This window comes from Montipora capricornis, chromosome 4 (assembly GCF_036669925.1).
Source record: "Montipora capricornis isolate CH-2021 chromosome 4, ASM3666992v2, whole genome shotgun sequence".
Lineage (NCBI taxonomy): Eukaryota > Metazoa > Cnidaria > Anthozoa > Scleractinia > Acroporidae > Montipora > Montipora capricornis.
In genome coordinates this window covers 4,286,881-4,309,380 of record NC_090886.1, presented here as the reverse complement: position 1 = coordinate 4,309,380, position 22,500 = coordinate 4,286,881, and the positions used below count along the sequence as shown (strand labels likewise).

General features: G+C 39.5%; 1 protein-coding gene and 1 long non-coding RNA gene across 2 annotated transcripts in view; one reads left to right on the top strand and one right to left on the bottom strand.

Annotated features, from left to right (window-relative positions):
* The window catches only part of LOC138044415 (uncharacterized), a 12,043-nt gene extending 8,477 nt beyond the window's left edge, over nucleotides 1-3,566 (top strand). The window contains exon 3 of the long non-coding RNA XR_011131423.1: nucleotides 3,544-3,566. This is a non-coding gene — a long non-coding RNA (uncharacterized lncRNA). The remainder of the gene's footprint in view (nucleotides 1-3,543) is intronic.
* An 8,142-nt stretch (nucleotides 3,567-11,708) lies between these two features.
* Nucleotides 11,709-22,500, bottom strand: part of LOC138045281 (uncharacterized) — a 14,999-nt gene continuing 4,207 nt past the window's right edge. The window contains exons 4-10 of the mRNA XM_068891720.1: nucleotides 21,545-21,734; nucleotides 19,602-19,696; nucleotides 18,505-18,636; nucleotides 18,272-18,363; nucleotides 17,974-18,132; nucleotides 13,421-13,610; nucleotides 11,709-13,275 (exon numbers count right to left, since the gene is read on the bottom strand). Of these exons, the coding sequence (XP_068747821.1) occupies nucleotides 11,840-13,275; nucleotides 13,421-13,610; nucleotides 17,974-18,132; nucleotides 18,272-18,363; nucleotides 18,505-18,636; nucleotides 19,602-19,696; nucleotides 21,545-21,734 (2,294 nt within the window). The 3' untranslated portion in view covers nucleotides 11,709-11,839. The remainder of the gene's footprint in view (nucleotides 13,276-13,420; nucleotides 13,611-17,973; nucleotides 18,133-18,271; nucleotides 18,364-18,504; nucleotides 18,637-19,601; nucleotides 19,697-21,544; nucleotides 21,735-22,500) is intronic.

Below are 22,500 nucleotides of genomic sequence, written 5' to 3'. Positions count from 1 at the left end.
CAGGAATGTTCGGTGATGTACTTCAGGGTGTGTTCCTTTCTGTGCATCCAAGAACGGATTTTCGATCATAAAACGGATTTCGCGTTTCTTTCGGTAAATCCAAATCGGGATTTCTGATCAAGTAATTTGAAATCTAGTTTGAAATCCAAAGAATCCAAATCCAGATTTGCGATCTGCGCTGTTCCATTCACAAAGGATGGAAAATTAAACAGCTGAACCAGCGGTATTTTCAGCTTGAGCAAACTTAGTCCCTCCAGTTTTCGACTCTGCCACTGTTTTGCCAAAAAACACCAGTAAACATCTGGACAAACGTTCCTTCGGTGGTCCTTGTTTGCCACGGCAGAACTTAGTTTTCCACAGCAAAACCTACTTTTCCTTCGCGAAACTTACTTTGTCGGGGCAAAACTTAGGTTTCCACCCCATATGAACCATGAGAGCAGGGTGGGAATTGAACCCACGACCTTCGGGTCGGATCACCGCTGCTCTACCGACTGAGCTACAAGGCCACACGGGAGCAGGCCCTGGGAACTGAAGATTTTAAAGTCACGGCAATGAACATGTACAAGTACAAGGAAGGATTACGTTTTTGCAAACGTTGCCCGTGTAGCACTTATATTTGAACAGACTTTGGGTGTGGTAGTTCCTCAAGAGTGACCCTGGTCGGAACGTCGCTTAATGTAGAGGAGAAAATGAAAATTTACTCTCAAGTGCTGACGTTCGTCATAAAACCTTAAATTTGGCTATTTCATTCCGTTGTTGTTTTGCAGACGACGCAAAGAAATGGACAAAAGTGAAAAACGCACGAACAGGGCGTGCAAAGCTATTGTTTTTGCCCACTAAACATGCAGCAAATTGATGACGTTCTCATTGCCGTCGCCGTTGTTGTTGTTTAAGCTCCCTAATAGCTCTTCAGCGGGATTAAATTAGAGGTTCGCATCGGTAGTTTCTTGTTGGTTGATTTCCATAGGAATTTGTACCAAACAAGCGGACGCCGCAAAAAAAAAAAATGAAAAAGAAACCGGTGTAATCCACGTAGAATTGAAGGGAGATTTTAACAAGTCTTGAACAAGAGGGGTAGAAAAGTGGACCCCGAAACTGGATCCCCAACTGGACCTCCTTCCGGGCCCCACTCGAGAGAAGAAAGAAAACAATAGATGGTTTTCAGTGACGTCATCAAATGACGTCAATCAAGTGACGCCATGTCAAATCAAGTGTCAAATCAAGTGACGCCATGTCTTCTGAATTTTTTACTAAAGGAAGTTGAAGATGGCCTAGAACTAGATGTAAATCTTTTTTCAAGTTTCCAGTTCCGTAGCGTGCGCACGGGAGGACATGTTACTCGAAACCTAAGTCAGAACCTCGATATAGTCCGTCTGCGCAACCCGAAAGCTTGTTATATTTTGCATTTTTACAGGGATTTCTGTACCCTTTTCCGATTGGCTAGGATCTTACGCACTCTGTAATTGGACATTTACTCACTCAACAAATTACGCAATCCTTTTAATGAATGGTTGGAAAGAGAGTTCAAGCCCTAAAAGATCAGTTTTAAATTGATTGTCTCCTGTCTGAGCAGGAAAACTCGCTGCGGGAATTTCTTGTATGTAGAAATATATTTGTTACCGTGACAATCCGAAAACCATGAACACTAGAAATATTTATGAAATGTTATTGTGTTTCAAGCCGAAAAAGCCAATCTAGCGCGCGAGAAAACTAAACCCCAACCAGTAACGGTAATTAGTTTGTGGTTTCATGTGGCTTTTGATTGGTTGCTACGCAATGGGAAATGTCAAAATCAAATCAACGTGTTGACGGGTTTTTGGATCCGCCGCACGTGCTACGGCAGATCTTCGATTTTGTATTTGTTTACGATCCATCGCAAAGACAAATTCAAACTCTCAATTTCGGCGAGTGTGTCGAACTGTTCCCATCTCTTCGCATGCAATAACCTTTTATGGTTCTTTTTTAAAACGCGACGACATAAATAGGAATTAACAAAATAATTAAGCATCGCCTTTCAGTTTAACCTTTTGGCTGTTGAAATGCAAAGCACTTGTTCTGTCATGTAAATAACGGAAGTAAGTGAAATTCGAATCACAAAACGCGCAACGAACAATACAAACAGAAATAGATACGGAATCCTAGTAAAAAATGAACAAGCATTTAGCAGCCATTTCGCAGACTGGCTATACCGGTGGTTTAGTCTGTTTGTGACGCAGGCTACAGTTCCATGACGTCTTTCGTTTCGAAAATTTTGAATTAGCGAATTGTCACCATGCGTAACACCGTGATACAAAGCTATTTGGTTGAAAAAAAAATTGTCTATCCCCATGAATCTCAGCACTTTGAGCCTTTCAAGGACATTAGGAGATGTGTTCATGAGCGAAAAGTGAGCGCTTTCATCGCAAAGTGAACTCCAGATGTTGTCTTTGATTACCGAACGCATTGCGTCGCCATACAAAACTCTATAAAGTTGCGTGAAACGCTTCGACAAATAACTCAGAACAGACCTGAGAATTGGAGAGGTGGTTTTCAAGATTACCGAAATGCATTCCAGTTCCATTTGTGTCCATCCATGCTACTCTTTCTTTTACTGTATTTCTTTCATGATGTTCAACAGTTTTAAGTCAGAGGGTTATTGCAATGTTTCATTCTACTTTTTGGGTGTCATGAAATTACATAAATTTGCGTGGCATAGCCCCTTTTAACTGTAGAATACACGGCCACTCCAAAACACTTAAAAAATTGCCGCTATGTGGCTACACATATGCGGAAAAAGTGGGCGGATCATAGCCACCTTTTATTTCCTGTATTAGCGGCCAAAAATAAGTCCTGACATAGAAATTACTGATATTTTGAAAACATTAAAGGTTTCTTTGTAAGTTTCAACGGTCGGTCGGCGTGGTGTAATAGTTGCGTAAAATGTAATGTTTTCAGATTGGGTTGTTGCTGAAATGCCATTTGTCATTGGCATTGCCAAATCCATTTGCCCTTTCAATTTCAACTTTTTTGGGCAAATCGCCCGTGACAAAGTAAGTTTTGGCACGGAAAAGTAAGTTTTGCCGCGACAAAATAACTTTTGCCGTGGCAGATGTGGGCCACCCGGTAGGAACGAGATTGTATTGGTTAGTTTGATATATTTGAGGAGAATATGTTTTTCGAAGAGCAAAACCGTTTTTTGTCGAACTTGTTTTAAACCAGGATTTCAGAAACAAAGAGAACATTGCCTCAAGTGCAGAACGGAATAAATGCGAGAATATGTCCTTACCATGTTTGAAGAACGAATGTACTCGTATTTATTCGGGATGCTAACAATGCGTTATCCGTGCGTGTTTTACGGGTATGCGAAGTAACCAACAAACCAACAAAAATTATTACTGTTAAAAGTTATCCTATAATATCTTGTTATTCAAATTTAACCTCTCTTTCAACTGGCAGATTTTAAAAGTTTTGTCTTTACTGGTAATCCATTTAAAGTGAAACCTAAGAATTCCCATAAACTTCTCTTATTTCATTTTATGTTACTTTGATCTTGATTCTTCTCAGGTCTTTGGGACTTCACGGCTTTAAGCGGAAGAAAGTAAGTTTTGCAGTGATAAAGTAAGTTAGTTTTAGTTGGTTTTGCCTTGGCAGATGTGGGCAACCGTACGTTCCACAACATGTTAGGGAGTTTAACCAAAGACGACGGCCACCGCAACTAAAACGTCATTCCAAAATATAAGTTAGCGCTACCGCACGTATTTGGCGATTATTCGGTCTTGTTCACCTAGTTCAATACGGGCGAACTATCCTGTCACCGGATTGGTACCAACGGTTTTAAAGTCAAAACAGAAAATGAAAGGTTCACAGTTATTTGCTCACGCTGTCCTCAAAACCTAAAAAAATGGTGATTTCACGTTGTTGTTTTGTGGAGTACGGCAAACAAATACACGGAAATTCGTGCATGCAGCACGTGCTGCACAAGTAGATTTCCTTTTTAACCAAATTGATTACTATTCTTGCTTTGTGGCGTTGCCATAGCTGTAGCCGTCGTCTTTGTTGAAATTCCCTATTTTAAATTATTTACCAATCGTTTGTAATTAAGCATTGCTTAACAATTAAAAGTTCCAATAACGATGTTTAAGGTATAATTTGCTGTAAACAAAAGCCCTGAAATAAGTAGCTTGTTCAATTTGAGTTCACATTTATAGGCACAACTTCATGCGGCTTTGTCCGTCAAACTGTTTTTGTTTGATATTGTTAACTTATGAGCTAAAATTTTTGAACAATTTATTTGAGAGGCCGCGGTAATAAACGCATTCACGAAGAATTGCAAAGGTTACAGATCGATTTTCGGATTTCGCGTTTCTTTCGGCCGCGGAATCTGGCAAATCCATTTTGGATTCGCCGTAAGGAACACCACCTCATTGTCACCCGGGCCAAACTGGTTTGACGAGAAATCTAAACTGACTTTCCGCGTGGAACTGAGGCTCCAGAAGTATTGTTTTCAGTCAAATTTCGTTGCTTTTGTCTGGCGTAGCGTTGTCTCGGACCTTGCAAAAAAAATTTCTCCGACGCCTAGGGTATATGATGTGCCGTTCCCATTTTTTTTATTTTTCTGCAAGGAAACTGGTCTTGCTTTTTGCGCGTCGCGTCACGGCAAAATCTCTCTTGATGCCGGAATGTGTGGAACTTTGATATTTTTTGGAAAGAGATTGCGTCCATTAATTACAAAGATTTTGTCCTGGCCAAGACGCGTTTACACAGGTCAAGCAAGACTACTGCAGGAAGACCAATACAAAATTAGGATTGCGTTCTCCTTCGTCAAACGCAAATAATTCCTTAGTTTTGTTCGCTCATAAGGCGCAGCATTTTTTCAGTAAACATCTCTCTGTGTACTCTCAAACGTACGAATGAACAAATTCCTAACCTTTCTGTAACACAACTAACAAGCAATCATGATCAACAAACCTCCAATAATCCCTTCTTCTGTGTAGAGACCTGCAAAAGCGATATGTTTAATGTCTTTGTCGTTTTTGTTTTTGATGCCGATGTGTGCAATTTTTTTCGCTCTTGTTTACAAAGGCGAATGTCTGTAATAAACGAATTTAGAAGTTGAAGTAGAAGGGAACATGGTACCAAAATTTCGTATAGTTTAGGATGCCTTTGACAACCGAGTATTTAGGCATGATTTTCAATATGTAAACTTGACACAAACAAGATTGAAAGTTAATGGTACATCTTATAACTAAGTGCACCTTATAACCGAAAAACTTCGGTATTGATGATGATTACGATGATGATGACTATCCTCATTATCATCCTCATCACTTAATTAACCCATTGCCCCATTGCCTTCCGAGAGTGAGACTTGATAGCTTTTACTCCTTCTAATTCCAGACCACTTTAGCAATCAATGTCCCCTTTGAAGTCTAAAGTGCATTTAGCTGAGCAAAGTACCCTTCTTTTAGGGGAGAATGTGAATCAAGTCAAATCACATGAAATTGAAGAAGATTGAATCAAATGTTGTTTTTTTTGACGAGAGGTGAACCCAGGAGTACCCAAAGAATCTTTCAGAGCAGATGAGATCAGTATCTCTCAGAACATCGTAGAGAACCCATAGATTCAGCCAACATATGACAGTGGGTCCAGGAACTGAATCTGGGCTATTATAAGAGAATCTTTGCTAATGTCATTGTTTACATTTTTGCGAGAATATGTCCTTTTGTTTCTTCCGTGAGTTTACAGATATGACGTTCTATTTACAAATTGACTTCAAGAGGTATAAGACCTTGTTAAACTTAGTTAAATTTCCAATTTTACACCTGTTAGCTTTAATAGCAAGCCAGCTAGTAGTCATCAAAAACTGATAAACTCAAAGGTGCTAAGGATCCCATACATTCATTATAGAATTTTGATTTTTCAAAGCATCATTGCTCAGATATTATCTGCGATAATGGGTTCAAATTTTCAAACGTAGTTCATTATGCAATGTGCTTTCATTAAGTTCATTAAGTACTTTATTCTCAGCTGACTGATCAGCTGACCATGGGAGGGGCTCATCAACCCTGCTGTTCGTCAACCATTGTCACATTGTAAGCAATATCTTAGAACAGTGTTTAGACCTGAGAACACATTAATTAAAGTGTTAGCTTTGTTTTGATATTCCAAGAACAATGATTTGTGATGTGACTGACCTGTTAAAAGACTTGTGTTTTAGTAACTGCAAAGGCAACAGTGTTCTCAAATTTTTTGTTTAATTCAGAGCTAAACATTTTCTTGGCTATCTTGGCTCCTTAATAACACATTCTCTTGTACTCGTTTTACCTTGTGGATGCTGTAATAATTTGGTTTGTTTTATGGTTGCTTCAGTTTTAACTTTGGAGTATTACTCCAGGGTCTGGGCAGGGAAAAGCATAGCAATTTGTCACTTGTCCAGTTCATTTCAAAACATCACTATTATCAGTACAAGTTGTGCAATCTTAATGACAGCAGAGAACTTTACTGTGCAGACATCAAGTTAAATCCTCCATGCTGATCAGAACACAACAACAATGTTTAAAGGCTACTAAACAAGAAGCATTAAGTTAATAATGATACCTCCAGCTATTTTCGGTCTAACAAAAGTAACAAATATTATTAGATTATACATTCATTAATTTGGCCAGAAGTATTGTTGTCAAAAAACAGCAACAACAAATTTCCACAGAAGGGCCTTTTAACACTTCAAACGTCTCAATGAAATTTTATAACGATTACATGTTAAATGTCAATGTGAAATTTTAATGAAGAATAAAAGATGTATTTTTTGTTCTAAAATAGTCGCCCATGAGTGTATTCCTTTCATGCTCTTCAGTTTTCTTAAGCGAATTCCAAAAACAATAAGCTTAACTTAATAAGGGTGCAACCGTACACATGTATGATTTTTTGTGTATTCTCTGCTTGAAGAATTAAGCATCTCATCTTGATGCATGTCATGTCCTTGTAATATGATAGCTACTTCGACTCGGCCGTTATTTGCATTGAAGTGGTTTGGTTTTTGAAGTGATTTTTTGACACCTATACTTCATTAATATACAAATAACTCGGTGCTTGCAGTACGGAGGAAGTTGTTAAGATATAATTTCAACTGAAACTTGAAACTGCTTACAGGCAGATAGTTCTAATTCAACAAACTTGTATTGTAATGGAATATCAACGATGCATTAAGTATCCGCAAAGCTGTTAGGTGTTTTGTATATTGACTACTTTCTGATACCTGCAAGTGTTTTTTGAAGTGCTTCGATGTATGAGCAAGCTTCACAAATCGTTTCTAGTTTCGTCACCCGTTTCGAATCACGTAAGGAGGGAACGATTTGTTTTAGCTTTTTGTAAGCATTTTGTTTTGCTTCTATTCTCAATCTGTCCTTTTCAGCATTCCTCTTCCTCTTTTTTCCCGAAATTTCCTTTAAGTCAGCTTCGATGATATCCGATGCATTCGGTTCTTGAATCCTCAGGGTTGGCAAAGCTCCTTCGCTTTTTTCGTACAGAAATTCTCTGTTTTCGTTGCAGAGGAGGTCGAAGTCCGTTGCGCATTCCATAACAGCTTTGAGATGCCTAGAGTTATAAAATGCATTGTTGGTTTACATTTTGCTTCAAAACCTAGTGTAAATTAAGTTCACTTACCTCTTACTTGCAACTTGAAGATTGTGGAATCAATTCCTAGTCAATTTTCAGAATGCGTTTGACTTAACCGGTTTTGATTGTCTTTAATACCAGGCAGACGATTAGGAATGAACGACAAACAGCCGTGGAATCGTTTCAGGGACCATGTGCGCAGAGCTGTCAATTAAGTTGATTGACGGTAAACTGTCTGGAAAACAGCTCCTTGAAGGCTAGTTCTAAAATGAGGAATGGGGAATTTCTAAAAATAGGGAATCTCTAAAAGGGGGAATTAATAAAACGGGGAATCTCTAGCATGTTTTCAACTCCGAAGAAAGTGTGACAGTCATCAGTCACCGGGTTGGAAATGAATGGCTTTCAGATAGCGCTGCATCAAAACATTAGGAAATCTATCAGCAGCTGGCAACTTCTCACTGCGATCGCAAGTCTCACATACAGTATATTTATTTAGTATATCTATCCATAAAACGACGCAGCAGCCGATAATGAAAGAGGGGGCTTTGCGGAGTGTTCACAAGCCAACATCAGTGGCACTTTCGCTTCAACTTGAAAGAAATTCAGACTAGGTTTACACTAGAGGAAATTGTTCCGGATTCGTTAATGTTTCCGGATTCATCAAATTTAGAGTATTCGGATTCGTAAGCGTTTACACTGAAAGGATATTCGGATTCCTGACCGTTTACACACAACGACAACTAGTTGATTTTCTCTCAAGTAAGGGTCTAAGATCTTCACAAAGTTCCATGAAGGTAGGGTGGGACATTCTGAAATTTTCTTTCCATTCGCTGGTTACCGTGGCAGGCACTTGTTCGACCTGGCCTAACCCAAAACCGTCTCGGTCTTCGATCCTACCATCTACGTCGTTGGCGAAGAAGTGTGGCTGACGTTAAACTTCCTTGCGATGATAATTTGCGTTTCCTCAGAAATATTGCAGTACACATAATAAAATTTATCGCCTGAACCTGCAACAAGATTAGGCAACCGAAGACCGTAACCAATGTTAGCACCAGATCCTCCATTTTGGTTTTACCGTAAACTCAAAAGATCGCAGGCGGAAAAATATCCGGATTCGAGATCAAAATCGTTTACACGACAAAACTTTCCGGATTCAAAGTTCCCACTTTTAATAAATTCTGGATTCAAAATCTCCGGAAAGGCGACCAAACCGGGAAGGTTTTATGTCGGATTCGTCCACTTTTGTGTAAACGGCAAAACTAATCCTGTACTAAAACGTTCCGGATTCATCACGAATCCGGAACAATTTCCTCTAGTGTAAACCTACAATTGTAGTCTCAGTGTCAACAAAAAAAAAACATATTTCTTAGGTCACTGAAGGATGTAGCGTCCCTTTGCGTTTCAAGGGACGCTACATCCTTCAGTCCTTTAGTCGGCCTTCGGTCGTGCAAATTAGCAATTTATAATTCTTTGCAATGAACACCGCTCCCTTTTTGCAGTGTTAAACTAGTCGATTTTTACAACCACGATCCGCAGGCATCGTACGAGGTAGGGCAACAAATAATTTAATTGGCTGTCTGCAAATAGAAATGGTGGGAAAACATGATTGTGTTTACTTTTCTCGGACGCATACAAAAAAAGCCATCGCAATTGGACCGATTCATGCAACAGTAGTCTACAATTAAATTCAATAGTGATGAGAAAATATAGAATCCAAAGCATCCTCCTGTTATATAGTTAGCTTATCGAGTCATTTCCTTAATACTTCTAATTGTGTGGTACTCAATTTGATGGATACCACACCGTTCACTCGCACACAAACACATAAAGCATGAACGAGCGGTACTGAACGCTTAGTGCGAAGTCTTGCACGTACGAGCACGTACAGTGAAAACAGGAAGTGGCCTTGGTCCAGAGCGCTGATTAACAGGATTTGTTTCAAAATCATTTGCCAGTCTTAAAAGCAAAGGAAAATAAAAGAGACAAAGGCACATGTGAGTAAACCAAAGGCTCACATAGTAATTTAATTGCCATAAACGTGCTTGTTGTTGTAAAGTAGGAAGGCAGATTCCCTCCAGATAAAATAGAAGCAATAAAACGTCCCTCTCGTACGTAGCGAAAATTCCCTTACTTTGGACTCCGTTGTGGACTCTCGCCGTCGACGATTTCGGATATCGACCACAGATTATCTTTAGGGGAGTAGGTCAGCGACATTTCCCAGTTTGTTCTATAAAGACCAGCAGACTCACCTACCCCTAGATGAAATACAGAGATACTAACCCACCACTACGCGTGGTCTAACAAAGAATTTGAAGAATTTTCAACATCTTTGCGTCAAGTAAGGCATCATATTGTGTCCGAACATTTGGAATATTTACATATGACACCGGAATTTTGATCAGGAAATATTATGTTGCTTACTTAATGTATCATGCCCCATTCTAAACCTAATAGTTCTCCGTCCTTCGGACTTCGCACTAAAAACCAATTAAAGAAATACTAAATTCTCCCAAAAATGTTCGCGATGGCAGGAAAACCATAAAAAAATATTTTTTCTCGACAGGCAATGTTTTGTCTTTTCTTAGCCGGGTTGGTGTTAAGTGATCATGGTTGAGTTTAAGTTTCCTTTGGCTTTTTGCCAGTAAAAGAAAAAGGCTGGACGGATTTGCTGGTTTGCCGAAGTTTCGGTGGGAAGACCTCGTCGGCCAAGAAGTCACGACCTTGAGACGATGATCCTCGAATATGTGTACTTTGATCTCAAGACCTTTGGGGGTGAGAGAAAAGTTAGCTCCTTGAAAACTTCATTAGCTGCCTTGATCAAAACGATTGTCAGGGAATTGGACTTATGATCATGGAAAAAATTGGCAGTGATGTGCAAAAATATAGGGCCTTTGACAATTAAAAATTATTAAAGTGCGTGCTTAAATTCCGCTCACGCACGACTGATATCCCATAGTGCAAACAAATGTCGAAAATAAGATCATTCTTTTACAGATTAATTCTACTTTTTCTTTTGCTCGATCGTAATGGTGAATTGTCAAAGGTGCTTAGAAGGACTCGCTTCTCTACTCCTCTTGCGTTGTACGTTTTTTTCAAAATATAATGACCAACTGGGTTTCTGACTTTAAAGCCATTAACTTGTCATTTTTCATACCGTAATAACGGTATTTTGGCAAAAAGTAACCCGTTCCAGCTTTATAACTTTCATATTGTATGTTTCCTTCATATGTACGTTTCTTCCGTAGCTTTACGATAGAAACACCAAATTGACCATTCGGTCAATTTTCGTTGTCGTCGGAGGCTCATGCGCATATGGGAATAGCCACGTGCCTGTCATTAAAGTTGAGCCCTGTTGGCCGGCGTCACTGCTCAAGACTTATTAAAATTGGGTTGTCCTAAAAGACGGAATCCGGAATCACAGGTCATTGTTTTACCAACACAGAGAGTAAAAACTATAAAACATTCATAAAAGCTAACCTTAGGCCTAAAAGCGTTTGTTTAGGCCTAATTAGGCCTAAGGTTAGCTTTTATGAATGTTTTATAGTTTTTGGGTTTAGGGTTAAGGTTAGGGTTAAGTTAGAGTTAGGGTTTTTTACTCTCTGTATTGGTAAAACAATGACCTGTGATTCCGCATTCCGCCTTTTAGGACAACCCATTGAAATTCGCGTTCTATATGGTCTTTCACTGCAAATTCGTTCTCGTTATCCAAGTAGCACTACCCTTTTGTAACGACAGACAAGCTAATTGTTTGTTTTTCACGCAAACGGTCTTATCTGGCGCGGGTTTTTTTGTAGTATTGTAACAAGACAGAAAAGCATTACATAGCGTTGTTTGAACTCTATAGCATTATGAAAGATAACAGTAATCATCTCCTTAACTGAACAATTTAAGCAATTGTCACTTTATAGACACCTGTGTACTGTGAGATCGTCTAGTGAAGTCCTAATATGAACTTTTATCCTGGTATTTAAGGCACAGGGATCTCAAATGCTAAGAATAGTGAGCTGCTCACACAAATATTTTAAGTTTCCCAGCGAAAAAGTATGAATATTAATAAGTTGCCAGCCAGCAGAATAGATATTTTTGCGAAAAACCTTCGTTGAGTGCCCCTGAATTTAATGCTAGCCTGTGCAGTCGGCTTTCTGTCGGTAAGCCGCGAGGGCAACTGCGCAATTTCCTCTCCTTTCGAAATCAGCCGAATAACCGTTTGTGGAAAAGACGAAGCTGGTAGTCTTGGGCCGACTTTTCAGTAGCCTTTAAGGATGTGATTCTTTCTAATTGGTCTCTTTTTCTTTTGGCTAGCTGCAATTACTTTCTCAAGTTTATCATAAATGTCTTGGAGTTTTCCAGCATAGTGTCTTAAATATTTAGCTGTTTTGGGGGACTTCCTGTTCCTCGATCTCGTTAAAGGTGAAGTTTTCACTTTTGCCTCTGTTTTCAATCCTATTGCTTTTGTTAGTGCAACGTTCGATGCCGAAGGGGCGGAATCTTTCTCCGTTACCTTCAATCGGTTCTTTTGTTTCGGCAAACGTCCTAGCGGATTATCCTCTTTATTTTTTATCACGAATGGCCTTGTAGCCTCAAGCTCTGCAGTTTTCCCGTTGGGTAGCCACCGGTTCAGATCATTTCCCTCTGCAAAATATTCATCATAAGGGCGACTTAATCTCTCCGTTCCAATCTGTGTGCCATACTCTTCCGCATATGTTTGGTACAAGTTGTAAGGATATGAGCGATAATAATATTCCGGGTCAATTGTCTCCGATTTCATGTTCCATATTTCTGGATTTTGTGCCTTTTCTGAGCTGCTGTAAATAAAATTACGATGAGGTCGAATGTCATCGGTCACTTGACTGTTGGAGGCTAAATCCCTTCCTGCTCCATATATATCAGTCACAGAGGGTTCACTTGACCCTTTGATCATTAATCCCTTTTGAAAATATTCGGGGGTCTTGCTGTTTGTTACCTCGACCATCTTGTCGGCGTCTTCCGCCTTGTTCTGAGTCTCAATATCATTTCTCTCTGTATTCGATGACTGAGAGGTTTTGTCGTCAGAGTTTTCATTCTCATTCATTTGTGAATTAAATGGTTTAACCAAATCATCTTTATCTGCCATTTCCATCTGTTTGGTAACTTTATTTGTATGCTTTTGCGGCGGCGCGAACGTTTTCAATGGGTTTTCAACTACATTTTCTGCTTTAAGCTCTGGTAACTTAAAATGTACTGCAGTTTTATCGCCAGCTATTTTTTCTTCTTTTTGCTTTCCTCGCAAAGAATTACTTGAAGCTATTTTGTGTTTGAATTTCCTTCGAATTATCTCCTCACTGTTTTGAACAGTCGAAATATCCACACTTGACTTTTGGGCGTTTCCGTGGAAACGAGAAGCATTGATGTTACCATAGAAACTCGGTCTGTGTTGCGCATGCACTTTTCTTCCCAGAGACGAAGGATCCAGTGGATTGACGTGATCAATTTTCTCTTTGACAGGAAATTGAAAACTGATATCTTTAAACAACGCTACAACAGGGTTCTTTGTCACTCCACAAATGTTGTCTCTCCAAGCAAGTTTAATGTAACCATCTACGCCCCAGGAAGTCGACCAGGAGTTCTTAATGAGCCAGTAAGGGACTCCCTTTTCCTTTCCATAGCCGACTACGAGAACGGTGTGCCGTGTAGAGCTGTTGTCTGCATCATAAGAACGTTTTTATATAAGAATTTAACTGCTGGACAAAACCAAGCATCTTTCGTGGTTGTCACGAGCCACTATTCAAACATGAAAGTAAGAGATTCGGGGCTCGATTAAAATGCCTAGAATACAATTCAGGCTTACCACATTCAGGATTATCGTAGACACCCCAACTGTAGAATTTCAACGATAATGGCCGCTGGTTGATTGACACACAGGCTGGTCCATATTTGGCAATGGCCCTCTTGAGTGCGCTGTTGTTGTACTTAGGGACAAAAGCGAAGGCGTCAATCTTGATGCGTTCTTTAATTCGTAGCGTTTCACACGTGCCTTCCTGTATTGATAAAATAATGTACAACAATAAAAACCTGGGTGTTAGAACTTAGCTTTGTTTACATTTTTTGCCTTATTAGCATAAGTACTGAATATTAGTACTGAACATCGAAAGTACATTTCACAATGAGCTACCTCTGAGACTGAGTGCAATTTACCAGATAATCTCTGAGTAATGACGCTTTGAAAATTTGAAATTTTACAAAGGTTCTGGCCATGGGCTCATTAGCGCCCTTTTTTTAATTAATTAATTAATTAATTGATTGAGTGATTACTTTTAAAATTGCATTATTATTTACAGTGCACACTACGTACAATATTAAAACTGACAACGCCACTGATAATGTTACCAGAAATAAAAGTGTCAACAGCAGTTACAGAACTTACTAAACTAACACTTACTACTATTCCTCCCCTCCCCACCCCACCCCACCTTCAAAAAGGAAATTACCCTTACATACTTACAAAACTTGTAATGACTACTAATCCCCCCTTAGAAAGGAAACTACCCTTACGTTAAATTAAATGATTCCGAAGACCCGCCCAATTGTTAAAGTCTCGTTTTTATTTCCATAACGCCCTGTGTAAAGTTCTGTTTCGTGTTTCAAATGCGCCATAGCATTAGAGCCATTAATATTTGGAATTACTTGACTTCTTCTGCGGTGCCAAATATAAAGCTTTGCAATAAGGAGGAGATAATTACTGGGTTGCCAACCCAGTCGGAATCTGTCTTTAATTTCGTCGTTTTTTTATTTTTCGTTTTCTTTTTTTTTTTTCTTTTTTTCCGTGTCGGTAAAAGTCCTGCCTGTCACTCCCCTGCTAAGTGGTGTCTTTGTGCATAGAGCCTTCTACGCGTATTTTCTTAGGATCGAGAGGGTAGTGGGAAATGCGTAGATTTCTCTGGTGGACACAGTAGAACGATTAACTTAACCGGCAATGGCGTCGAAAGTCATGTAACGCGAATGGCGTTTTAGGGGATCTTTGAACAAAATGTACCCTAATGAAGCTCAATAATGGCAAGCGAATTGGATACTGGACAGGACAGGCGGTCGAATGTTAGAAGCGACGAGTAATGGACTTCGACAACAATCTGTCGCCCGTCGAGCCGTAATCAAAGTGAGCAGTCTTCCTAACATTTTGCCAAGCTTTGTGTTTTGTACAACACTCAAACCAAATGAACAGTTCTCTGGTAACTCAGTGTGGGTTCAACAAAGACAGATAAGGAATCCATATAGTGGATCTGTTATCTCAGTTGTCTCGCTATTTGTCAGATTTGTATTTACCTGTTCTCAACTCTGCACAGTCTTCCAGTATAACAATTGGAAATTTCACTAATAAGTCATTGACGTGAATGGCGTTTTAGTGGATCTTTAAACAAAATATACCCTCATGGAGCTCAAGAATGGATCGTCAATTGTATGAGCAAGACCGCGCTGAAAAATAAATATCTGGATTGTAAGAGACGAGTAATGGTCTTCGACAACAATTTCATTTTTCGCCTTTGGATATCAAGTGAGCTTTGTTTCTAATATTTTACTAACTTGGTATTATATAAAACACGGAAATCAAATAGCAATTTTTTTATGGATTTAACCATAGTTACTAACTATGATTTAACAAATTAACATTGAAGGAATCGAACGCCAACAAGAATGCATCACAGTGTTTACTCAAATCGCATCTTAGTTGTCTGACAATTTACATTTACCGGTATTTTGTACTCAACTCAGCAAAGGTGTAAAATATTTGGAAATGTGACAGTGAAAAATTACTTGAATGAAAGCTTGTTGTCTCTTTTGTGCTTTATTATTTACGGTCAAGGTTCTTTCGAAAAGGGTTGAATGTGAACTGTCAGAAATTTATTTAATTGCATATGCTTTGTGATTGTTTGTTTCGCTTGCACGCACGCAACTGAAATAGGAAGGGTTTCTTGCCTCTTATAGCAAATATGTTGCTTGTTTCAATAAATGTTTCGCTGGAAAATATTTCTGTGAAATTTCTAGCTTTTGTAAATTTATCATGTTGTGTAATTTTCGAGCTTAGCAAATTTGCATACATGTGTTGAAATGTGATACGGGGAGAATTTTTGTGGTAACGCATTAGTCACGAAAATAAACAGGTCTGTTGGAAGCGTGCTTGAGTTTCAACAAAATGACCCCCAAAATCGGCAAAAGATTGTGACGCTGATGAATAATAAAGTAGCTGCTATTACCAAAACGATGGAATTACCTGGTGATAAATAACCTTGTCTTGGAGAGTAAATTTTTGATTTTCCAGAAACAATGGTCAACCTCTGAGAGTTGCGCGATTGTGATCTTTGTGTTGAATTCGCACATTTCTTGTCAAAATTTATAACAATCGAAATAAAAAGAAAACTAACAAAAACAAAAACCCGGTAGCTTGGCATCATTTGACACAGATGCTTCACTGTTTCGCGAGTAAACATGCCGCGGTAAAATAACGCGGTAACTTGATCACTGCGCTCGCTGAATTCGATGTGCGATTTACTCGGTGCAGCCAAACTTGTACAATTACAACAAAACAACTAAAATCTCCCAAACTGTTTTTCGCTGATGGTAACTTTTTATATTCGTGGTTCAAAATAAATGTTTTTTTCATGTCGTAGATTTTATTACTGATGGCAAAATATTTTATGCTCGATCGACCGTCCTGAAACTTTTTTCTGCTCTTCTTAAAAACTGTGTATCCATATTTATTTACTTTTACATCAATATTTGTTTTGGATAAAGCAAGCTAACAAAATCTGTATCTTGCTTGGTTCGCATTTGATAGCATTAAAATAGAATTTTCGGTCCTATGCTTCTGTTACTGAGTGGTATATTTCTTAGGTCGCCCATCCAGATACTAAACCCGCCGAATAGGAATAACTTCAGCTTTCAACTGTTGTTTACAAAGCTTTCAGATGCTGTCAGATGCTGTCAGTGCACGCTTACACTTGTGGTGGAAAGAAGTTGCATGATCAACATGTCAGCCCAGAAGCCAATGTTTCTCGATTCCCTTTTATTTTCTTCAGTCTCTCTGGGTTCAGTACTTTGCTAGTAACCACATGTCTTCTCAAGGGGCTATTTATCTAAGACTTATACCATGGCGCTACAATGATAGACAATACCAAAACAATATCGTGTACTGTTAGACCTACATATTACGCAAAGACAACGGTCAACATGTCATCCCAGAAGACAATGTTTTTCACTTCCCATTTATTTTCTTCAATCTTTCTGGGCTCAGTACTTTGCTAGTAACCACATGTCTTCTCAGGCTATTTACCCAAGACTTCTACCATTTCACTACAATGATACACAATACCAAAACAATATCGTGCACTGTTAGAGCTACATATTACGCAAGGACAACTTGAAGCTCCTGGAAGACAACACACAGTTCAGTTGACATTATGGAATAAATCGCTGTGTTACTTCACTACCACACGTAAGCAATGCGTGTCAATTTTTTTTAAAGAGGACAGGAATTTCTTCTTTCTGACAAATGATTAATTAATAGGCCGGTCGCCAGGTTTTTAACCTCACAAAAGGATCTGTTTCGTCGTACGAACGTGTGAAGACCTGTGAGCCAAAGGGCCTCTGCTGGTATGACTTCGGGTACGACTTCTGGGTCACCCCCCCCCCCCCCCCCCTCCAACTTGAAAAAAATTGCGTGGAACGCTGCACGTACCACAGGCAACCCAGTGTACCCTCACGGAGGGTCTAGTTAAGTAAGGGGCATGGCTTTGTTAGAATGCTAAGCGCCACATGTGGCAAAGTACAGGATATCTTTTCAATCATAGATGAAAACTAGAACAGTTCAAAGCTACTCCAAAGGGTCTTACGTGAGAGCAACTATATAGCAAATGATACAAAGTTTCTGGGTTAGATTTGTAAAATGTACATTTATCCTCGATACTAAAGCCTATTTTATAAAGTTTGGTGTTTGTATAAAGGATTGGATTCAGCTTTAATATATGGCCCGAGAGCTACTTTATGAGGCAAGATGAAAAACTGTTCGATCTGGATGGCCGTGAGTTTAAACTCATTTTGTAACTTATCAATAGCGCCTTTGATACCCACGAATTCATCGGTTTTTGATGGGCAATAACTCGCTCGTGTTTTAAGGCTTAAAATTGGAAATTTGACTGAAGTTTGAAGTCGATTTATTAATAGCATGATCCCTTTTATCAGTCAACTCGTATGTTAATGAGGCAAAATGTAAAAAGATGACGTCAGCAAAGATTCGCCTATTGGAAACCACTCTAACAAAAGAGCTCAATCCTTAGTAGATAACGTTTACAACCATTTTGTTTAAAACGAAGTCTTCGTTTAAATTTGGTCCTTTAACAATTTCCCTACCTGCGCCAGATACGGCCCATAATTCTTTGCCTCGGCCACTCCGTTCAAGTAAATCCAACTCAGTGCCTTGTTGTACCAGCCTCCTCTGCAGCCATGGTTTCCAGACCCCCAGGAGCAGTCAATGATCTGCTGTGCAGATAGTTCAAGCAATCGACCCGTCTGAGAAAGGAAAAAGTCACTTTAAGATGATCGGTACTTAGGGATGGAACTTTGATGATAGTGGCATAAGAAGTGCACAGTTAAGGCAGAAGAGCACTTTCGTGATCTCCATCCAGCACTTAGGACGAATCGTTCATACCTTCATAAAGTAAGCTCCTTCCACTGCCCCAACAGCTCCCAAAGCGTAACATGAGCCGCAGATGCCCTGACCTCGTACAGCGGTCACCGCACCTAAACCCAATCCAAACTGAGTTAACATGCTTGTCAAGTTGACAAAAATTTAGGCTTCAATGTACAGTATTCAGCGTGAAAAGCCAAATAAATGACAGTAACAATGATGATACTAATGATGTCATCATCTACTCATCTCACCGTAATCCCTCCAATCTAATTCATCAGGCACGTCAATCGTTTTCAGCACAGTACTCATGTTACTGTAAGCTTCGTGTTGTTCCTCAAGATGGACTCCTCCCTCGTGGTTTGTACTGTTATCGTCACTAAGATCTGTAAAATAATGTGTATTAAAACTTTTTGATAAAAGTTTTTACCATCGTCTTAACCCTACTATTCTCCCACAACATTTGACTTGACTTGCGTTAATTGTTTGTTTCACTTCACATGCAGTCTCCCCAAAAGGCCATTTCCGAGTTCATGTGTGCCTCTTCCTCAAAGCGAGTCTAAGTGCGAAGTTTTTCTGATGGTAATTGATTCTACTTTACATATGAATGAAAACTTATTTTCATAAGGAAAACTTCGCACTTAGACTCGCTCTGAAGAGGAGGCAGCCTCGGAAATGGCCTATGCTCCAGTGCTAGAAGGAATAGACACTTAAATAAAATTCCTAAGTTCCTAAACCACAACTTTAAACCGGATCAAACAATGTTTACAATTTATTCTTCATGAATTTGTTTTAAAGAAAGCTTTTGTATTGGAAAAAGGGAAGTTTGGGATGGCTTATTTTGACTTCCATGTCGCCATCTTGAATAACTGAATAATTTATTTCTTATCTCAGTAACTATCGAATTCACTCTGCTTCAAAACGCTAGTCATTAGAAGTTACTTCCCTATGAGCAACAGTTGTTTCTCCTCAGAATATATTGCTAACATTGTTTTGTTCTACTTTATTTCAGTGTATCGCTGAGCCAGTCGTTGCCCCCGTTTCGTGTCAGTGGTTTTGTGGTGTTGTCACCTTGCTTTTAATTAAAGGCTGGTTTTCAGTGGTCACTTCTGTGAAAATGACTATCTTTTGTCCTAATAAAAGATACCAATGAATAAAACACGACAGAGTTTGTGTATGTCGCTCGTGCTGATGCTCGTTGCGAATATCGACGAGGTTTCATCCTTCTCTCGTAGTTGGCTCGTATTTCACTCGTAGTCCAGTCGTTCATTCCTCGTTACTCCTCGTTTCAATGGGTCACGTGCGTCACTCGTCGGCACTTCGAATCAAATGCTATAGGTCCTTCACTAACCTGCATGACCATCGTATTCTTCATCTGTAAGATCGACCAGGTGATTTGGAGCCAGTTTGTAGTTCAAATTTTGCCGATTAATCGACCTAATATATCTGGAACCAGAAGTACACACGAGTCAGTACAATGCTTCCTGTAAAAATACCCGTTCTACAAAGCGCCATAGAAACAACAATTTTATCCAGTCACATTCCAAAGAAAAAATAATTGCGAAACGACCGAACGCGCTTTTCGGCGTTTTCAGTAGTTTGGATGAAAACGTGAAACGGTTTCTTTTTATCCTCCGCTTCACGCTTTCACGTGTGTTCTGATTACTTTCGTTTCTGTGATAGGATCGATTTGCCCAAAAATTCAAGCGAAACCGCTGCCAAAGAATTTTAGAAGTACGCTTACGGTTGCCGACGAGGTGTTTCAGCAACGCCAATAAGCAAGACTAATATTGGTTAACAAAGGAAAGCTAATCGTGCGGCGCGCATTTCGGTGAATTTATTTGCCTTACTCCACAAAATAACAACGATAAATCACCAAACTTTTGGTTTTGACGACAAGGCGAGCATAGAACAACGAACCATTCATTTTGTATTTATTTTAAAACCGTTTCCATTCCTTGCCGCTGTCCTTAGCTACGACAACGACAACGCCACAAAGCAAGAACATTATTGGTTAAAAATGGCGAAATTATCGTACTGCAGCACGCATTTCCGTGCATTTCTTTCCCGTACTTCATGAAACAACAACGTGAAATCACCAAATTTTTGGTTTTGGTGACAACGTGAGCTAACAACAGTGAACCATTTATTTGCTATTTTACTTTAAAACCGTTCACACCCATCCAGTTACAAGATACTTCGCCCATATCGAACAACGCGAACAACACGAAATAATCTCGAAATACTTACGATAACGCTAAGTTATATTTTGGAACAGTGGCGTTTTTCTTGCTGTAGCCGTTGCATGCCTTTGCTTAAACTCCCTAGTACTTCCTATGGTACGGCGGAAACAAAAACATTACTTCACAAACAGGGCGTTACTTCAATAACAGGTGCTGGGGCGTCCTTTAACGGCATTGGTATGAACGGCTTTGAAGTTAAGGTAGCGAAAGGGTAGTTTCACTGTTAAGTTTAAGATTCAAGGTTGTTGTCTTGTCAAATCGTTAAATCTTGCCGATTTGTCTTTTTTGTCGCACGCTATGGTAAAAACAAGTGGACTAAAATGCGTGCCTTGCGTACAGCACAATTATTTGTTTGTTTTGCATCATGACAACGACAACGGCTACAAAACATTAATATTATGGACTTAAAGATCTACGACGGCGACTTCGACGAAAACGAAATTACCTTGCACTTTCGTATGTCTTTCGCGATTAGTCCATCTTGTTCACGTCCTACATTGTGGACGAAAAGTCCTAAAAATAAATTGGTACAAGGGGTTTTGGAGTAAAAGTAGAGAATGAAAGATGTACGCTCGTTTTGTAATCAAAACCTCGAATTTGATGATTTCACGAGGTTGTTGTGAAGAGTACCGCAAGAATATGTGCTTAAATGCGGGCAGCACGACCGCGATGTGGATGTTAAAGTCCCTACTGTTGGCTTAACAGAGGACAAAAAAGTGTTGCTCAACGTGTAGCCCGCGAACGCAGACGTATTTCCGGCGAAACGACCGCCGGAAATACGTCTGCATTCGGAGGCTACTGCACGTGCGACACGCATGTTAGTAAAATATCGTGCAAAGTTGTTCTGGAGTGACGACGTTTTCATCCTTGACAAAACTCCCTAATGTCGTTTGGGGCTTTGCAGATGCCTACTGACTTTGACGTTTGTTCAGTTTCTTATTTTCTCTTATTAATTAAGTCACTAAAGCAGTCCTGAAGTGATCAGATGCTTTGTCTTTTAGTCATCTGCTAAGACAATACTTAATTTTTTTCATGAACGAATTTTTTTCACCTCATATTATGTCGGAAAATGTGTTTCCTCTTGACGTGTTCGTGTTTGGAGCTGTAAATCTTCCCGTGATGTCGTTTATACATGGAATACATCTCCTCCACAATATCCTCTCCGTGCGACATGAACTCACCCATGGGGTTGGAAATGAAATGTGAGTCCAGAGAGTGCGACCAGTTATAACACCATTGATCTGGCAATTAGCAATTATACAAGGTCAATAAATGTAATGGAGAAATGATCCAAGGGCACCAGAAAACCCATTAGGGTTGAAACGTGTAACGGCCCCTTGTGTACTGGGAAACAAGCTTCCGTGACTATTCAATTTGCTAAGTACCATATTTGGAGCAACAAGAGAGCAACATTCGACCAATCAGTTCGCAAGAACGCCGTGACGCAATACCACCAATGTTCTCGCGCGAAATTAACTGGAGCGAGGGGTTTCCAAATATGGTACTTAGCACAAACTTAGCACTGAATATTCGGAAGCTGTGAACGCGCGTTACACGTTTCAACCCTTACGGGTTTCTGAGGGCACTTAGCTGGATTATCTCTAGTTTTTGACACCAGAAAGATTGGGGTCGTGTCGTACCTCATTGAATGGGCTTCAAGACTGGCCAAAACAACAATAGAACGAACAAAGATAACAATAGATTTAGCACAGAAAACAATAGGAAGTACGACGCTATACAGCCAATGAAATATAGTGTTCCACAAGAGGTACGACCCTACCCGAAAAAATTCAGGCGGCTCCACCAGGATTCGAACCCATGACCTCTTGCCAGTGCAATGCTCTACCAACTAAGGGCGCACTCGATTGACCGTATTCCGGAATAAGAAGACGTGGAGTGGTGATTTAAAACACTATGTGTGGCGTTTTGCAGCAACAATGATAATAAAGCTATTTTTAAAATAGCATTTTAGCAGATGTTTGACAATATTAATAAGAATCAATGATG